This window comes from Oryctolagus cuniculus, chromosome 5, assembly GCF_051225735.1.
Source record: "Oryctolagus cuniculus isolate XC-2025 breed Fujian yellow rabbit chromosome 5, ASM5122573v1, whole genome shotgun sequence".
Lineage (NCBI taxonomy): Eukaryota > Metazoa > Chordata > Mammalia > Lagomorpha > Leporidae > Oryctolagus > Oryctolagus cuniculus.
The window spans coordinates 74674565-74694843 of NC_142871.1; the positions used below are offsets into that span (position 1 = coordinate 74674565).

A 20279-nucleotide genomic window follows, 5' to 3' on the forward strand; every position below is an offset into this window, starting at 1 on the left:
CCCGTACAGGCTCTTAGGCTTTTTGTTTGTTTGTTTCTTGGTTTGTTTTTCATTTTGCCTGCCCTCACATCCAAGCTGTTTTTTTCTGTTGGTTATTGCAAATGTATTTCCTAATGTCTGGTCTCCTTTTCTATAGTTTACCTTACAGTTCTGAAATAGGTGTGGTAAAATGCACTTTATTCTTGTTACTTCTCTGTTGTTAGCTCCAGTAACTTCCCATAGTTTGTAAGTTGATATTTATTTAAACCCTTTCAATACATACCTCCTGCTGTGTGTCTATACCTTTTTTCAGTCTCACATCTTTACAAACAAGAGACTTTCTTAGCAGCTTTCTCTGAAAGCCCTGTTCATTCTCCACTCTGCCTCATTCATTTTGCCAATCTGGAATACCACCCTCTATGGATATTTGAGACACCTAAATAGAAAATTAAAATGTACACTGTAAGTACATGCTACATATTCCTTTCAAATAATATCTATAAAACATCAAATAAAGTATAAAAATGATTGAAGAGCAACAAAGTGATGGAAGGACTTTATTAGACATTCAGATTTGGTTATAAGTTTCAATTTAACATTTAATTTGAAAGTGTCCATACTGTAGGGAAAAAAAGGATTGTCTCTGCAAAAATCATTCAGTACTGAATTCATTTGCATTAGGAAAATTTCATACTTTAAAACTCATATCTTTCCCTATCCCGTGTATGTTTTCTTCTGTTAGACATATTAGACTTCATCTGTCTCAGTATCTATTTAAGAAAATGATTGTGAACCTTAGACTATTTGTTGGTTTTCATTACTCATCATCATCTGCCATGCTGAGTCACACATTTTAAAAGATACTTGATCTTAAACAATTGCATGGGCCCATTTCTATCCTTGTCCTTTCACAAGACATGTTATATAAAACTTGGAGAAGCTATGCAGCTGGGGAGAGTCTTTAGGAAATCCGCTTTCCCTAAGTCCTGCATTATCAGCATTCATATTTCAAAGATAAAATATATAGAATCCTCACCAAAAGTTTTATAAACCATTGCTTTTTTCCAAAAATTGATTTCATGCTTACCCATCTCAGGGTTAAAAATATTGCCTTGTCAGGCAAGAGTATATTATGCCAATATAAATAACGTGCTTTATTTGATTAAAACAGTTGGTTTGGGAGGCTAGCAACATAGCATATTCTTTCATATATTTAATGGGACATGAAGTTTGTACTCTGACTCTTGTGCTAATCTAAGTAGTAAGGTAGCCAAAGTCAATACCAGTGACTGGAATTTCTACTTTCATGTTGTGCTGATAGTTATCCAATTTATTGTATTTGTGATCTGTGCTTTTAGAAAAAATCTGGGGGCCAGCGCTGTGGTGTAGCGGGTAAAGCTGCCGCCTGCAATGCTGGCATCCTATCTGGGTGCTGGTTCGAGTCCCTGGCTGCTCCACTTCCGATCTAGCTCTCTGCTACGGTCTGGGAAAGCAGAAGAAGATGGCCCAAGTCCTTGGGCCCCTGCACCCAAGTGAGAGACCTGGTTTCTGGCTTCGAATTGGTGCAGCTCTGGCAGTTGCAGCCTTCTGGGGAATGAACCAGCGGATTCTCTCTTCTGCCTCCCCTCTCTGTAACTCTTTCAAATTAATTAATAAATCTTTTTAAAAAAATCGAATATTCTCACTTTATATGCATGTTTGTAAGTTATTTGTACATATACTAAAGATTAAAGATGTATATGTAACAAGAATGTATAAATTCAGCTTACATTGTGCCCATGATTACTAAGCTTCCCTTTTATAACAGATTTACTACTTGAAAAACAAAAATAAGGCATGTTACCGGGAGGAATAATTTCTATCTTATTCCTGTTGCCTTTATATTTGCAGTAAAACAGTTCCATTTTAGGTTTTCTGCTATTGCAGTTGCTGAAGGGTAATAGTTAAGGTATGAGGAAAATGTGAAGAAAATGTGAAAATTATCCTAGTCTTAACCTAACTGGCATTTTGTTATTAACTATAAAAATAAACATTTTTAAATATTTTATTACATTTGAAACACTAAGATACTGACAGAGTTCTCCCATCTATTAGGGCACTCCCCAAATGCCCAAACAGCTGGGCTGGGGAGGCTGAAGTCAGGAGCCAGGAACTAAATCCAGGACACCCGTGTGGGTAACAGGGACCTAACTATTTCAACCATCACCTGCCTCCCATACAAATTTTTTTTGTTTTTGTTTTTTTTTTGTTTGTTTTTGACAGACAGAGTGGACAGTGAGTGAGAGAGAGAGAGAGAAAGGTCTTCCTTTGCCATTGGTTCACCCTCCAATGGCCACCACGGCCGGCGCACTGCGGCCTGCGCACCGCGCTGATCCGAACACAGGAGCCAGGTGCTTCCTCCTGGTCTCCCATGGGGTGCAGGACCCAAGCACTTGGGCCATCCTCCACTGCACTCCCAGGCCACAGCAGAGAGCTGGCCTGGAAGAGGGGCAACTAGGACAGAATCCAGCGCCCTGACTGGGACTAGAACCTGGTGTGCCAGCGCTGCAAGGCGGAGGATTAGCCTAGTGAGCCGTGGCGCCGGCCTGCCTCCCATACAAATTTAAATATGGCCTTTACTTTGGAAGAATGAGAATGGATGATAAATCATTGTAGAACAGGGCAGGCTACCTACTTCCTGTACCACAGCACATGCGTTGCGTCCCAGCTATTCCCCTTCTGATCCAACCTCCTGTTAATGTGCATCCTGGGAGGCAGCAGTTGATGGCTCCAGTACTTGGATCCCTGCCAACCACAGGAGAGATCTGGACTGCCAGATCTAGGGCTCCTGGCTTTGGCCTGGCCCTGCCCTGGCTGTTGCAGGCATTTGGGGAGTCAGTAAATGAACGATCACTGTTTGTCCCTCTGCCTTTCAAGTGAAATGAAAGTAAGTAAATGTTTAAATTTACTACAGGTTCAGAGCCAGCACTGCGGCACAGCTGGTTAAGCCACTGTCTGCAGCACCATCAGGCAATATGGGTGCCGGTTCTGGTCCTGGCTGCTCCACTTCTAATGAAGCTCCCTGCTAATATGCCTGGGAAAGCAGCAGCAGATGGCTCATCCCCGCACCCACATGAGAGACCTGGATGAAGCTCCTGGCTCCTGGCTTTGGCCTGGCCCAGCCCTGGCCATTGCATCCATTTGGGGAGTGAACCAGCAGATGGAAGATCTCTGTCCCTCCCTCTCCCTAATTTTTTCAAATAAATAATCTTTTTAAACAGATTTATGACAGGATTATTCACTTAAATAGAAAATGTATATCTGAGTAGTTTCAACAGAAGTTGGCTTATGTGACCAAACATAATTTAATAGGATTTTTGTTTCTTACAATTTTGAAGAAAAGGATCTAATTGTAAGTGATCTGGGTTTTTTCTTTTCTCTGAAAAGATGCACTTTTGATGCTACTCTTTGGCTGTAGTATACAGAATGTGTCTGAGTTCTATCCAGAGCTTTTTAAAATCCTGAATTCAATTCTGTGATATTAGTAATACATGATAAAGATCACCAAAGAGGGGTTTTATAATACATTCTGATTTACGTGATTAGTTAGAAATTAACACAGAAATAATCAAGTGTAGTCTAAGGCTGCCTTTCCATTATCAAGTGAGGCAACCTTATTTTAGACTGTTTCCCTTTCATTAATTTAATGCAGTATCTCAGAATACAAATAGATTTTAGTGGTGTTAGAAGGTAAAACTGCTGGAAGAGATAATTCATGTGCCAAGCAGAAATTTTAGTAAACAAAATACTATTTGCTTTGCTCTTGTTGAAAAGATACTTGGAGGCCGGTGCTGTGGCATACCTAGTGGGTAAAGCTGCCGCCTACAGTGCTGGTATCCTAAATGGGCGCCAGTTTGAGTCCTGGCTGCTCCACTTCCAATCCAACTCTGCTATGGCCTGGGAAAGCAGTAGAAGATGGCCCAAGTTCTTGGGCCCCTGCACCCACATGGGAGGCCTGGAAGAAGCTCCTGGCTCCTGGCTTCGGATCATTGCAGCTCCGGCCTTTGAGGCCTTCTGAGGAGTGAACCAGTATATGGAAGACTTCTCTCTCTGCCTCTCCTTCTCTCTCTGCGTAACTCTTTCAAATAAATAAATCTTAAAAAAGAAAAAAAAAAAGGATACCGGAAATTCTGGAGTGGAATCCCAGAATCCCTTCACTTTTTTATGATGTATGTTCTCTTATTCATGTGTCTTTTTATTTATTTATTTTTTTTTTTTTTGACAGGCAGAGTGGACAGTGAGAGAGACAGACAGAGAGAAAGGTCTCCTTTGCTGTTGGTTCACCCCCTAATGGCCGCTGCGGCTGGTGCACTGCGCTGATCTGAAGCCAGGAGCCAGGTGCTTCCTCCTGGTCTCCCATGGGGTGCAGGGCCCAAGCACTTGGGCCATCCTTCACTGCACTCCCGGGCCACAGAAGAGAGCTGGACAGGAAGAGAAGTGACCGGGACAGAATCTGGTGCCCCAACCGGACTAGAACCTGGGGTGCCGGCACAGCAGGCGGAGGATTAGGCTAGTGCGCAGCGGTGCCGGCCCTTTTTTTTTTTTTTTTTTTAAGATTTATTTATTTGAAAGGCAGAGTTACAGACAGGCAGAGGCAGAGGCAAGGAGAGAAGTCTTCCATCTACTAGTTCACTTCCCAGATGGCCACAAGGGCCGGAGCTGCACCGATCCAAAGCCAGGAACCAGGAGCTTCTTCTGGGTCTATCATGTGGGTACAAGCACTTGGGCCATCTTCTATTGCTTTCCTAGGCCACAGCAAAGAGCACGATTGGAAGAGCAGCTGGGACTAGAACCAGTGCCCATATGGGATGCCGGCACTGCAGGCAGAGGCTTTACCTGCTAAGCTACAGCGCTGGCTCCTCTCCTAACTTTTAAAATTTAGTTTACATGGCTTATGCCTTTCTAAATATAACCTCTAAATATAAATTGTCGGCATCAGTTTTCACTGTTCAGGACTGTCCATAAACAATTTTTGTTTGCCTAAAATAAATTCATGTTCTTGATACAGTGGAAAACATCTGCTGGTTCACCCTCCAAATGCCTGCAGCAGCTGAGGCTGGGCCAGTCAAGCCAGGAGCCTGTAGTGTCAAGGACCCAAGTACTTGAACCATCATCTGTTTCCTTCCAACATGTGAATTAGCAGGGAGCTAGATCAGAACTGGAGTCAATGGACCTCAAACGAAACACTCCAGTATGGAATGCAGGCATCATAAGTGGCAACTTCATTGCTGCACCACATGGCTACCCGTTTTTTTAAATCACCTTTTTCCCTAATCCTCAGTCTCCCCTGTGTCCTTTAATCTGAATGACCTGAATCATATATATTTTAAAAATAATGCTTTAGGCTTCCTACAATGATGTATATATAAAGCTTGTGAATTATTTATGGTAAAGATTTTTTTCATCCTTTTTTTTTTTTTACTAAAAATGGCTACATGTATGAAATAAGTTTCCTGTAAGAGGAGGATTGCTGAATGATTAAACTGCCAAAGTAAAGCCTTAATAAAGATGATCTTAAGTCCTGACATGATTATGAAAACAGAAAACTCAAGACTTGTTGAATTCATGTTCAAATATGATTATTAACTTGTTTATTTTTTTGTTCTAGACAAAGCAAACCCAAAAACCTAGCCTAAAAAAGAAATCTTATGCATTATTAAAAGTGTTGGTAATAAAATATGTATTGGTCGTGGTGAAGAATCCCACAAGCACTCAAGATTGACATAACCTTTAACAAAGAGGAAAAACTTTTATTAGACCTGCCAATTCTAGGTTCAAACTTATGTCAAAGCACTTTAGGGTACCTTAATTAGTACAACTAAGGTTTTTATGCTGTAAAAGGTCATTTTTTTTTCATTAAATGATTTTAAATGAGACATTTAAGAGAGTTATTATTTGAGGAAAGGATTTGTGCAAGGTTAGATATCTTTGGTGTTGGTAAACTCCCTTTTTACTAATTAGTCTGTCTCTTTCAGCAGTTTTTTTCAGAATCATTTATCCCATAGCTTGCTGTCCAAGTTCTACCTGGTAATCTTTAAACTTCAAAAATAATCTGCTGGTTCATTTACAAAGTTGTTAAGACAGTAAAATACCTTGTGATTTGAGTAACCTTTTCTCTTAGGTGAAGAACTTAAAAGTCGTTATCTAATTTTCATGTGAATTAATATGGAAATCAATAATTTCTCTCCTTAAAAGGTGGGAAAGCTGAAGTACTGTAAAGTTAAGGTTCTGACCTGACCTTAGGTCAGAGTAACCCAAGTGTAAAATCTGGGTATTCCAACTGCTATTACATTGTATTTCTATTTTTCATATCACCTTGAATAAAATATGGCACTTAAAAATTTATGGTGTAATAATGTTGAGTCTCAACTGAGCAGGCTGCATAATGTTGAATTTTAAAAGACAAATTACAAGTCCACATTTAAATAGTGAACTACAAAAGTTTTCTTTTAAAGATCATGGATGCCATTGTGTAAAATAAATTGCCTAATAGCGTCATGTCCTGGACAGCACTGATTAGAAAAAGTCACAAAGAATGCTTTAAAGACCCATGAAACAACAATGGATTGTTAAGTTGGCACTAAGCTACATGACAATAAAAGTCATACATATTGTATGTTGACATGATGAGAAGGGTGACAAGAGTTCTCAATAACATATTTTAGAAAACTGTTCATTTTTTGCTAATATTTATCTGAACAGAAGACCTATGAAACAAGACAAGGAAGCATTGAGCACTGAGTCTTTCCATGCCCAGTATCTGAACGACAAGCCTTTGTTTTCCTCATGTTTTGTTCATGATGGTTATGAACTGAGCACTGGCTTTTCAGATGGTGCCAATTCTGTGATGAGGCACTTGAAGAGTCTGAAGGTTAGGGCATGTGAAATACGGAGCAGGAAGGAAGCAGGCTGCTATTCCATTGGAAGCAAAAGGGAGTGTAGGCCCATAGAATACTTCTTCTTTGCCTTCTCTACTCACGTCCAATACCTACAAGAGAAGACAAGCAACTTGTATGTCAAAGATAACTGTTCAAAATAAAGCTGCAGACACATTAAAGGAAGCCTGAATTTAAATTCACTGATGCCACCATCACCATACCTTAGGCTTTATTTCTTTTGCTAGTATGGTATGAGAAATACTAAGTTCCTATTAAGTGCTATATATGTATACACATGGGACTGTACAAAACATACATTTATAGTTCAGAACAATGATGAGAGTAGGCAGCATTATCCTCACCTAATAAAACCAACTTAGCCTGGTTAAACAATGTGCCCAAACTAGCTGATGTTAGTGTCATAATGTTGGCTCACAAGTGTAACTGTAAAATGAAAACAGGAACTTATAGCTTTGTTGTGAAAATCGGTGACATCTAGCTCCATGTCTGGCACATATAAAACATCTTAGTAACAGGTTCCAAATTAGTTGACTCTAGAAATTTTTCCCCAGCTTATCTCCCCTTCAAGTTGGAGTCCCGTCTCCTCTTGCATGACGCAGCTTCATGGTTAGTCTGTGCCTGCTGTCAGCTAACTGAACCTGGTGCAGTTACTACTAGAAAATCTTCATGAAAACTCCTCTCATCCCATTCGGCAGACTCATCAGGCTCTTTCCAGTCCTCAATCATCTTAATCTCTCTTATTCAACTTTCCTCCAGCCTTATCTAAAACCTTTCCTTTCTTGGAGTCCATGATTTCACAGTAAATAAACTATCACAGACATTGCTCTACTTCTATCTACCTTTGTCCCATTTCCTCTAGCTGCATTCTAGAAGTAGGTGTGCCCACATTTTCCAAACACAGGCCCCTTGGTATCCTCTAATTTTTCCACTCTCCTGCCTTTATCTAGCAAATATGGTTAATGCTTAAGCTTTTAAATTATAAATAAAAAGAACCGGGGCCTGTGCTGTGGCACAGCAGGTGAGGGCGCTGTCTGCAATGCCGGCATCCCATGTGGGAGCTGGTTCAAGTCCTGGCTGCTCCACTTCCAGTCCAGCTCTCTGCTTTGGCCTGGGAAAGCAGAAGATGGCCCAAGTCCTCGGGCCCCTGTTCCCATGTGGGCGACCCTGAAGAAGCTCCTGGTTCTTGGCTTCAGATTGGCGCAGCTCTGGCCGTTGCAGCCAATTGGGGAGTGAATCAGCGGATGGAAGACCGACCTCTCTCTCTGCCTCTCCTTCTCTCTTTGTGTAACTCTTTCAAATAAATAAATAAATCTTTAAAAAAATGAAAAGAACCCTTGAAATTTGAGGATCCAAGCTCATAAATGAGAAAATCATTAAGCTCTAAAATTATAAAAGAGCTTCTTGCAATTTTTTTCCAAAAGGACATTTGGTGTCATAACCATTTATTGAACAATATACCCTTTCACTGCTAATTCAAAATATCTCATACACACTAAATACAAATATTTTCTCTGTTCTCTTTCATTAATTTATGTATGCATTTGCAGTGTCTCTTTTACAGTTATTTTGACTAGGCAAGGCAAATCTCGTTCATCTTCAAACACTTCTTAGTTGTTTTTTATGCATCTAATGTTTGTAAAGGAGTTTCAAGAACAGTTTGACAAGTGTCATTCCAGCCCATGAAAAAGAGAGAAATCTGAATGGGATTTTGAATAGTATTTCATCAGTAATTTTGATATCATTTAAAATTTATCATGAATACATAAGGTTACGTACTACAACTGACAAGAGCTAAGATACAGGAAAAATGAAATGACTTGCTCTGTGAAACGTAGCTAATAAGTGGCAGAGCCAGCATTGGAGCTTAAGGATGCAACCCAGAAAGAGCAAGGAATTCGTGCCATCATGATATCCATCCTTTCAGCCGAATACATTTTTAGGAAGCAAAATACCAGTGAGGTAATCATCCAAAGAGCTTTTGTCTGGTTCCCTGGGCCAACAGAGACTGCATATGTTAAGCAGATGTAATGTATTTAATCTGAGAAGGGAAAAGGAAGCATTGGCAGTTTTTCTCCAAAACACTCCCCTGTAAACTGGCAGAAAGAAGACATTTGGGAGAAGGTGGTGCCAGCTTGGCAGCATATCCTCCAGCCAAAAGGAAATAATAGTAAATGAAGAGAACAGTAGAGGTGATCTGGAAACACAGACTAATCACTTGCACACTTATGCAGCTGCTCCCTTATGTGCTACTTGTCATCCACGGCACACTAGATTAGAGTCAAACTTCCAAGCCAGACATTTGCTTACACATCAACTACATAAAAAAAAAAAAAAAGGACCCTCACTTTTGTCAGAAATCTATTTATACTATTTTTCTATGAGTCTATTACTAACAAGTGCAAATGTCAATATCTAAACAAGTATTAGTTCAAGAGCATCTTAGCTTTTCTCTTGTTTGGGTTTTCCTTGTGATAGATCAAATAGTCTGCTAAATCAGAACAGGAGAAGGAAATAAAATACTGTGCTTTCAGCACACCAAATGTGCTCCATCTCAGTGTGGCTGAATCCTACAAATGACAAATGAGCCTGGATTTGGGTTTGAATGAGACAGATCATTGGCTGGTATTTTTGAAGCAAAAAAAAAAAAAAAAAAAAAAAAAAAAACTCAGTCCTTCTAGATGTTGATGGAAAAATCTGAACTATTTCAGTGTGACTTCATTAATCAACCATGCTTTTGGATTAATAATCTTCATATTAATCTTGAGTTAAGGATTACATAGATTTCATCTCATTATATAAATAAACTTTGATATTTTTAGCATGTATACAATTTTCTCTACCACTCTCCTGTACTTTTTTGTTTTTGTTTTTGTTTTTTTGAAAGATTTAGGGCTGGCATTGAAGCACAGTGAATAAAGCTGCTGCCTGGGCCGCTGGCATCCCATATGGGCACCATTTCCATTCCCAGTAGCCTCACTTCTGACTCAGCTCCCTGCTAAAGCATCTGGGAAAGCAGCAGAAAATGGCCCAAATTCTTGGGCCCTGCACCCTGTGGGAGACCCAGAAGATATTCCTGTCTCCTGGTTTTGGATTGGGCCCAGCTCCAGCTGTTGCAGCCATTTGGAGCGTAAAACAGCAGTTGGGAGATCTCCTTGTCTCTCCCTCTCTCTCTCTGTAACTCTACCTTTCAAATAAATAAACCCTCTGTGCTTTAAAATAGCCAGTTGTTTCCCTACATCTCTTGAGGATGGATTTCCTTGTTAGGGAACAGCCAAACATTAACAATTAGTTAGTGCATATGCTATGTGGTCATTCTAAAGAAAAATTCTTTGGGGACAAAAAAAAATGATGTGACTGTAACGTTTTCTAGTTTGGGTGTTTTTAAAATGAGTATGTCTAAGCTAACATCTATGACTATTCTAAAACAGGAGATGTGAACAAGTGATCTCTGGCAGCACTCTGGTCTCCTATACATGATGTGATAGAGAGTCCTCTTTATTTTTTAATGATGTTAGGACTTCAACTTGTTTTCTGTTCTTTGAGCTAACTTGATATTAAAATGAGTGGAGGGGCTGGTGCTGTGGCACAGCGGGTTAAAGCCCTGGCCTGAAGCACCGGCATCCCATATGGGCACTGGTTCTGGTCCCGGCTGCTCCTCTTCCAATCCAGCTCTCTGCTGTGGCCTGGGAAAGCAGTGGAGGATGGCCCAAGTCCTTGGACCCCTGCACCTGCGTGGGAGACCTGGAGGAAGCTCCTGGCTCCTGGCTTCAGATCGGTGCAGCTCCGGCCGTTGCAGCCATATGGGGAGTGAACCAGCAGAGGGAAGGCCTCTCTATGTAACTCTGTCTTTCAAATAAATAAAATAAATCTTAAAAAAAATGAGTGGAAATATACTCATGAATACATTTAACATGTGCAGTTTCACTTGTGCCCATTTTTGGCAGGACTCGGTCACTTATTGGCAACTTTACTTACTCCCTTGTGCAAGCAGTCAAGTGAAGTGATCCAAAGCCGCTTGAAAAACTGTCCCCACACTCCACAACACTACTATCCAATATTTTACTAATCCTGAAGAAACCCAAAGACAATGAAAATGACAAACACATGCTTGGATAAAGACTGGAAGCAGTGCTCTGTGCGAGAAAACAATTTGCTCACTTCTTGTGATCCAAAAGAGAAGACAGCTCTAGTCCATGGCAGCTTCCAGTTAACTCCCTTAAAAACCATACATGCCACGGCTAGTGTTGTTGCACAGTGGATTAAAGCTCCAGCCAGCAGCACTAGCATCCCATATGGGTGCCAGTTCCAGCTCCCTGCTCATGTGCCTGGGAAAGCAGCAGAGGATGGCCCAAGTCCTCTGCACCCATGTGGGAGATCCAGAAGAAGCTCCTGGCCCCTGGATTCAGATCAGCTCAGTTCCGGCCATTGCAGCCATTTAGGGAGTGAACAAAGAGATGGAGGATACTCTACCTGTCTCTACCTGTCTCTCCATCTCTTTCAAATAAGAATTTTTTAAAAAAATCGTTTTAAGGGCTGGCACCATGGCTCACTTGGTTAATCCTCCTCCTGCAGCGCTGGCATCCCATATGGGCAATGGGTTCTATTCCCAGTTGCTCCTCTTCCAGTCCAGCTCTCTGCTGTGGCCCAGGAGGGCAGTGGAGGATGGCCTAAGTGCTTGGGCCCCTGCACCAGCATGGGAGACCAGGAAGAAGCACCTGGCTCCTGGCTTCAGATCGACGCAGCACCGGCCATAGTGGCCATTTGGGGAGTGAACCAACGCAAGGAAGACCGTTCTCTCTGTCTCTCTCTCTCACTGTCTATGACTCTACCTGTCAAATAAATAAAAAAAAAAAAAAAAACTTTAAAAAAAAAAGCTTGCAAGCTTTTCCTTTTGTGTGTTTGATAATTTTTTCTAGTGTATTATTGATTCCTACTTCATTAATTTTCCCGTATTTTTATAGTCTTCCTTCTACTTTGATTTATTTATAAGTTATGTAGGAATGTATTTTATCTACAGGTAGATGAGGGTACTTCAAAATGCTCATGGAAAATTAAAAATTTTAATGCAAAATAAGTGTATTTTCACGCAAACAGTTACGAAATCCTTACATAGACAGTGAGAGAGAGAGAGACAAAGAGAAAGGTCTTCTTTTTTCCATTGGTTCACCCCCCAAGTGGCCACTACGGCTGGCGCTTGTGGCAGGCGCGCTGCACCGATCCAAAGCCAGGAGCCAGGTGCTTCCTCCTGGTCTCCCATGCGGGTGCAGGGCCCAAGGACCTGGGCCATCCTCCACTGCACTCCCCGGCCACAGCAGAGAGCTGGACTGGAAGAGGAGCAACCAGGACAGAATCTGGCGCCCTGACCGGGACTAGAACCCGGAGTGCCGGCACCACAGGCAGAGGATTAGCCTAGTGAGCTGAGGCGCTGGCCCCATTTCCCCAAACTTCTTAAGTACCCTTGCACAGAAGTTTATTTAACTTTTTGTTAAGTTCTAATTTAATTACACTGTATTAAAGATATATAATACTTAATGTTTAAAATTTATTAACCTTTTCCTACCCTAACCCTGGAACATGATTGGTTTTCCTAAATGTCCCATGTATATATCTTTATGTATCTTCTTCAACTATTCAACCCAGAGCTCAATCCATTCGACCAAGTTTGCTAATTATATTTTTCATATCCACCTTACTCTTGCTGTGTCTTCTATTTGATCTTATAAATAATAGAGGTATGTTAAAATTTCCGGACAAACTTCTGGCAAGACAAATAAAATGAAGAGAACAGAAATTATTATTAATATTTAGGCAGATGTAACTAAAGATAACACAACTACGTGATAGCAATTTTTAAAACAGACAATATGGAAACGTTTCCTTTAAATATACATATGCCTTATGAGATAAGATTAGAAGAACTAAAAAGCATGGTCAGTTCTAAAGCTATTAAACATTTTGAAGCAGTTATAAAAATCTTCCCAGAAAGATGAGACTAGATAATGTGAGTTTTTATAAGGATATGCTTTTCTGGATGTCAGGTCGTACTAAAATGTGAATATTTTATCAGAGAACATGTAAAATAGAAAATCATGGTAAGAATTGTAAAATAATAATAGGGATAGTGCCTTAGATGTGCATATCAACAAAGACTATCGCTGTTCTGAAAGGCACAGCTGGCAAACTGCCCAGCCTGCACTGCTCACATGCCCATGGGCCGTTCTCTAGGGCAGAGGCTGTCCTGTCAAAGCAATCACAGAGCACAAATGCTTACAGCCTCCACTAGGAAGGAAGAGCACCTCTGTAGGTGGCAATTAGGAAACATAAACAAATTGTGGTACAGAAAATAAGGCAATGGCACTGAAAGGAGGCACTTACAACGCTTCAGGGGGCTGTGGAGGGACTATTTATTACCAAGCTTTTTAGGTTTTTTTTTTTTTTTTCCATGAGAAAGGGACAGGTGTTCCACTTTCTCCATTTCCAACATATATTACATCTATTTTCAAAGCTTGTCTCCATCTTTATTTTCAGGAAGGCTTAGTCATTTAATGGGCTTCATTTTTAGGATACAGGATAAAGTTTTGTGGCTGAGCTAACACAAAAAGGGACCCTGAACCTCTGTCTCTATATCAGCATCTTCCTTCAGAAGCATCACCGCAAAAGTTTTTTGTTGTTGTTTCCCCAAAGAAATCTTTTATTTAATCAGCACAAATTTCATAAATACAACTTTAGGAATATAGTGATTCTTCCCACCATACCCATACACCCACTCCTCCTCCTCCCTCTCCCGTTCCCAGTCCCATTCTCCATTAAGATTCATTTCAATTAACTTTATACACAGAAGACCAATTCTATATTAAGTAAAGATTTCAACAATTTGCGCACACGCACAAAAAACTTACTGTTTGAGAACAAGTTTTATAGTTAATTCTCATGATACAACTCATTGAGGACAGAAATCCTGCATGGGAAGTAAGTGCACAGTGACTCCTGTTGTTAATATAACAACACTCTTATGTATAATTTCAGTGATCACCTGAGACTCTTGGCATGAGCTACCAATGCTATGAAAGCCTTTTGAATCCACAATCTCTGTCAGTATTTAGACAAGGCCATAAGCAAAGTAGAAGTTCTCTCCTCCCTTCAGACAAAAGCACATCCTTCTTTGATGGCCACTTCTTTCCACTGGGGTCTCTCTCACAGAGATCCTTCAAGTAGAACATTTTTTTATAGTCTTGGCTATCCATGCCTGCAATGCTTTCATGGGGTTTTCAGCCAGACCAGAATGCCTTAAGTACTGATTCTGAGGTCAGAATGCTATTTAAAGCGGTTGTCATTCTATGAATCTGCTGTGTGGATTGCTTCCCATGTTGGAATATTCTCTTCTTTTTAATTCTATCTATTATTATTATCCGACATTTGACCTTATTTATATGATCCTGTTAACACTAAATCCTATCTATAGGATCACTTTTATAATTAATATGGTCACTTTAGCACTTAAGATGGCATTTCTACCACCCAGCTTAATGGGATTTGGGGTCCCATGGCAAGTTTTTAAACTGTACCCTTAGAAGTGAGTTCATAGGAATGTATGCAGAACAATACAGCTTTACATTTACAAACTTCCTCCACTCTCTCTTATTCCCACTCTTAATTTTTTTTACTGAGATCTATTTTCAACTGACTTTATACACATATGATTAACTCTATGATAAGTAAAGAGTTCAACAAATAGTATGAAGAAGAGAGAAAAAAAAAGAAAAGAAAAAAAACTATTCCTCAACAGTTAGGACAAGGGCTGTTCAAGACATTGCTTCTCAAAATATCAATTCACTTCTACTCATTTCCTTTTAGGTGCTCTATTATCACAGATCAGGGAGAACATATAATATCTGTCCCTTTGGGACTGGCCTGTTTCACTAAGTATGATGTATTCCAGATTCATCCATTTTGTTGTGAATGACTGGATTTAATTCTTTTACCGCTGCATAGTATTCCATAGAGTACATATCCCTTAATTTCTTTGTCCAGTCTTTAGTTGACAGGCATTTAAGTTGATTTCATGTCTTAGCTAATATGAACTGAGCTGCAATAAACATGGGGGTACAGATAACTCTTTTATTTGCTGAATTCATTTCCCTTGGGTAAATTCCCAGGAGTGAAATGGCTGGGTCATATGGTAGGTCTATATTCAGATTTCTGAGGTATCTCCAAACTGTCTTCCATAATGGTTTTACTAGTTTACATTCCCACCAACAGTAGATTAGGGTACCTTTTTCCCCATGTCCTTGCCAGTATTTGTTGTTTGTCGATTTTGGTATGAAAGCCATTCTAACTGGGGTGAGGTGAAACCTCATTGGGTTTTGATTTGCATTTCCCTGACAGCTAGTGATCCTGAACATTTTTTCATGTGTCTGTTGGCCATTTGGATTTCCTCTTTTGAAAAATGTCTGTTTTAAGTCCTTGGCCCATCTCTTAAGTGGGCTGTTTGTTTCGTTGTTCTTGAGTTTCTTGATCTCTTTATATATTCTGATTATTAATAGTTTATAAGTTGCATAGTTTGCAAAGAATTTCTCCCATTTTGTTGATTGCCTCTTTACTTTCTTGAGTGCTTCTTTTGCAGTACAGAAGCTTCTCAATTTGATGTAATCCCATTTGTTAATTTTGTCTTTGATTGCCTGTGTCTCTAGGGTCTTTTCCAAGAACTCTCTGCCTATGTCAATATCTTGCAGGGTTTCCCCAATGTCCTCTAATAATTGATGGTATCAAGTCATAGATTTGGGTCTTTAATCCATTCTGAATGTATTTTCATGTAAGGTGTAAGGGAGGGGTCCTGCTTCATACTTCCATATGTGGAAATCCAGCTTTCCCAGCACCATTTGTCAAAGAGACTATCTTTTCTCCAGGGATTTGTTTTAGCTCTTTGGTCAAATATAAATTGGTTGTAGATGCTTAGATTGATTTCTGACGTGTATATTCTATTCCATCAGTCTATACATCTGCTTTTGTATCAGTACCAAGTTGTTTTGATTAAAGCCACTTTGTAGTATGTCTTGAAATCTAGTATTGTGATGCCTCTGGCTTTGTTTTTGTTGTATAAAATTGCTTTCGTTATTCGAGGTCTCCTGTATTTCCATATGAATTTCAGTATCATTTTTTCTAGATCTGAGAAGAATGTCTTTGGTATTTTGATTGGTATTGCACTGAATCTGTAAATTGCTTTTGGAAGAATGGACATTTTGATGATATTGACTCTTCCAATCCATGAACATGGGAGATTTTTCCTTTTTTGTATCTTTTTCTATTTCTTTCTTATGTTTTGCAAGTCTCATTATAGAGATCTTTGACATCCGTGGTTAAGTTTATTCCATGGTATTTGATTTTTTTTTTTGCAGCTGAGGCATTTTCTGTGTATACAAAGGCTGTTGATTTTTGTGTATTGATTTTATATCTGACAAATTTAACAAACTTGTCTATAGTTCCAATAGTCTCTTGTTGAAGTCTTTGGATTACCTATATATAGAATCATGTCATTTGCAAATAGGGATAATTTAACTTCTTCCCAAATCTGAATCTCTTTGATTTCTTTTTCACACCTAATTGCTTTGGTTAAAACTCCCAAGCCTATATTGAATAGAATGGTGAGAGTGGGCATCCTTGTCTGGCTCTTGATCTCAATGGGAATGCTTCCAACTTTTCCCCATTCAATCAAATGCTGGCCATGCGTCTCTCATAAATTGCCTTGATTGGTTTGCAAATGTTGAACCATGCCTGCATACCAAGGATAAATCCCACTTGGTCCAGGTGAATGGTCTTTCTGATGTGTTGTTCGATTCAATTGGCTAGAATTTTGTTGAAGATTTTTGCATCTATGTTCATCAGGGAAATTAGTCTGTAGATCTCTTTGTTGCGTCTTTTCTGGGTTCAGGAATTAAGGTGATGCTGGCTTTATAGAAAGAATTTGGGAGTTATTTCCTCAATTTCAATTGTTGTAAATAACTTGAGAAGAATTGGAGTTAGTTCTTCTTTAAATGTATGATAGAATTCAGCAGTGAAGCCATCCAGTCCTGGGCTTTTGTTTGGAGGGTGTTTATTACTGATTCAACTTTCATCTTGGTTATGCGTATATTTAGGTTTTCTATGCCTTCATGGCTGAATTTTGTACTTTGTATGTGCCCAGGAATCTACCCATTTCTTCTAGGTTTTCCAATTTATTGGCATACAGCTCTAGCTCGTATTTCTGATTATTCTTTTTATTTCTTTGGTGTCTGTTGTTAAATCCTTTTTCATCTCTAATTTTATTAATTTAGGTCTTCTCTCTTTTTTGGTTATTTGGGCCAATGGTGTATCAATTTTGCTTATTTTTTCAAAAAAGCTGCTCTTCATTTTGTGATCTTTTGTATTTTTTTGGATTCATTTTGGTTGATTTCTTCTCTAAGTTTAATTATTTCTTTTCTCCTATTAGTTTTGGGTTTGGTTTTCTGTTGTTTTTCTAGATTCTTGAGATCCATTGATAACTCACTTATTTGGTGCCTTTTCAATTCCTTGATATAGGCACCAATTACTATAAACTCTCCTCTTAATCCTATAAGGTGTGGCATGTTGTATTGTCATCTTCGTTTGTTTCCAGAAATTTTTTGATTTCTCTTTTTATTTCTTCTGTGACCCACTGTTCGTTCAGGAGCATGTTGTTCAGTCTGCATGTATTTACATATGTTCTACAGATTCCTGAGTTGTTGATTATCAACTTCATTCCATTTTGGTCAGAGAAGATGCATGGTATAATTTTGATATTTTTTTACTTTGCTGACACTTGCTTTATGGCCTAGCATGTGGTAAATCCTACAGAAAGTTCCATGCAGTTGCTGATAAGAATGTGTATTCTGTAACTGTAAGATGGAAAGTTCTGTAGATATATTAGGTTCATTTGGTCTACAATTTGCTGTTTCCTTGCTGATTTCCTGTCTGGTTAATCTGTCCGTTGCTGAAAGTAGGGTACTGAAATCCCCAATTACCATTGTATTTGATTCTACATCTCCCTTCAGATCTCTTAACATTTCTTTTAAATAGCCAGGTGTCCTGTAACTAGGTGCATATATATTTATAATAGTTATATATTCCTGCTGAATTGATCCCTTAATCATTACATAGTGCCCTTCTTTGTCTCCTTTAACAGTTTTTGTGTTAAAGTCTATTTTTTTTGTTTTGTTTTGTTTTGTTTGTTTTTTTGACAGGCAGAGTGGACAGTGAGAGACAGAGACAGAGAGAAAGGTCTTCCTTTGCCATTGGTTCACCCTCCAATGGCCGCCACGGCCGGTGCGCTGCGGCCAGCGCACCGCGCTGATCCGATGGCAGGAGCCAGGAGCCAGGTGCTTTTCCTGGTCTCCCATGGGGTGCAGGGCCCAAGCACCTGGGCCATCCTCCACTGCACTCCCTGGCCACAGCAGAGAGCTGGCCTGGAAGAGGGGCAACCAGGACAGAATCCGGAGCCCCAACCGGAACTAGAACCCTGTGTGCTGGCGCCGCTAGGCGGAGGATTAGCCTAGTGAGCCGCGGCGCCAGCCATTACAGTCTATTCTGTATGATATTAGGATGGCTACCCCAATTCTTTTTTGGTTTCTATTAGCATGGAATATCTTTTTCCATCCTTTCACTTTCAGTATGTGTACATCTTTGTTGGTGAGATGTATTTCTTGTAGGCAGCACATACATGGGTTTTGTTTTCAATCTATTCAGTCAGTCTGTGTCTTTCAACTGGAGAGTTGAGGCCATTTACATTCAAGGTGACTTGACAAATAACGATTTTGCCCTGCCATTTTTCCATAAAGATTCCTATTTTTCACTTTGGATTTCCTTTGTACTTTTACTGGGTGATTTCCTTCCTTTACCCACTTTTGTAGTGATGATCACGTTTCTGTGTTTCCTTAAGCATTTACTGCAGGGCTGGATGAGTGGTGACAAATTCTTTCAGTTTCTGTTTGTCATGGAAGGTCTTTATTATCTTCATTCATAAATGAGAGTTTTGCAGGATATAGTATTCTGGATTAACAGTTCTTTTCTCTTAAGATTTGGAATACATCTCTATTCTCTCCTAGCCTGTTGGGCTTCTGATGAGAAAGCTCCTGAGAGTCTCATATGAGATCCTCTGAAGGTAATCTGGCATTTCTTTCGTGCACATTTGAGAATCTCTTCTTTATGTTTTATTGGGAAGAGTTGGATTACAATGTGTAATGGTGAGGATCTTTTCTGGTCATGTCTATTAGGAGTTCTATGTGCTCCCTGTAGTTGGATGTCCCTTTCTATCTCCAAATTGGGAAATTTTCTGTTATTATTTCACTAAAAGGGTCTTCTAAACCTTTCTCTCTTTCCACACCTTCAGGAACCATATGTTGAGTTGTTTGATAGTATCCTGTAGATTCCCAATAGTGTTTTTTTAGTTTTCTAATTTCTTCTTGTTGTGTTTGGTCTGACTGTATAATTTCCTGTGTTTTGTCTTCTAAGTTGGATATTCTTTCTTCTGCTTCACCGATTCTGTTAAGGCTTTCTACCACATTTTTATTTGTTCTACTGAATTCTTCATTTCCAAGTTTTCATTTTGATTTCTCTTTAAGAACTCAATTTCATGGGAGAAATTTCCTTTCATAACATGTATGGATTTCATTAGTTTGTGCATTTGTTTCTGATTACTTCTAAGTAATCCTATAATCATTTTTTTTGTATTCCATTTCTGGCATTTCTTTGATTTCATCATCTTTACAATCTAGTATTGAAGTGTTGTGTTCTTTTGGGGGTATCATGTTGTCTTCCTTATTCTTGTTTCTTGAATTGATGCGTTTGTTATTTGACATTTGTGGAGATACTTGTTGGTGTCTTCTTTGCTTTTTTCTGTGGCAGTTTTTATCGTTGGATTGTCTGTGTAGATTAGTGGAGTGTCTGCTTTCAGGGAATAACTGGAGCCAAGGACCTCTGGTCAGTGCTCCAGGGTGAAGGGCATGTCTGACGTGACACACCCAGGTTTGGTGTGATAAATCCTTTTTTTTCTTTTCAGAGGGAAGGTTTGTTCTTGTCTATTGGCATAGATTTAGTTGAGCTCCTCTCTTCAAAGACTAGTGCCTGCCTAAGCGCTAGCCCCAGTGGGTATATTATTCGTCCACTATGCCACAAGGACCACACAAAGGATCTGTGCAGTCTTCAGTGTAAGCTCAGATTCCCCAGCAATGTCCCTTAACAGGTAACCAGGAAGCCCTGAACATGTGGAGCCTCCCACAGTGACTTCCCAAAGGCCCAGCCACACTTTGAGTCATCCCACACAGCCTCAGTGTTTTCATAGTCCTGGCACACAAGCCTCCCAAAGTCATGAGC

The 20279-nt window shown here is 39.6% G+C and overlaps 1 protein-coding gene across 5 annotated transcripts in view; it reads right to left on the bottom strand.

The window, feature by feature from the left end:
- Nucleotides 1-5580: 5580 nt before the first annotated feature.
- The window catches only part of KLHL32 (kelch like family member 32), a 251473-nt gene continuing 236774 nt past the window's right edge, over nt 5581-20279 (bottom strand). For all 5 annotated transcript variants that reach the window (XM_008263237.5, XM_051855442.3, XM_089332871.1 and 2 more), the window contains one exon: nt 5581-7006. In XM_008263237.5, the coding sequence (XP_008261459.1) occupies nt 6845-7006 (162 nt within the window). In that variant the 3' untranslated portion in view covers nt 5581-6844. The remainder of the gene's footprint in view (nt 7007-20279) is intronic.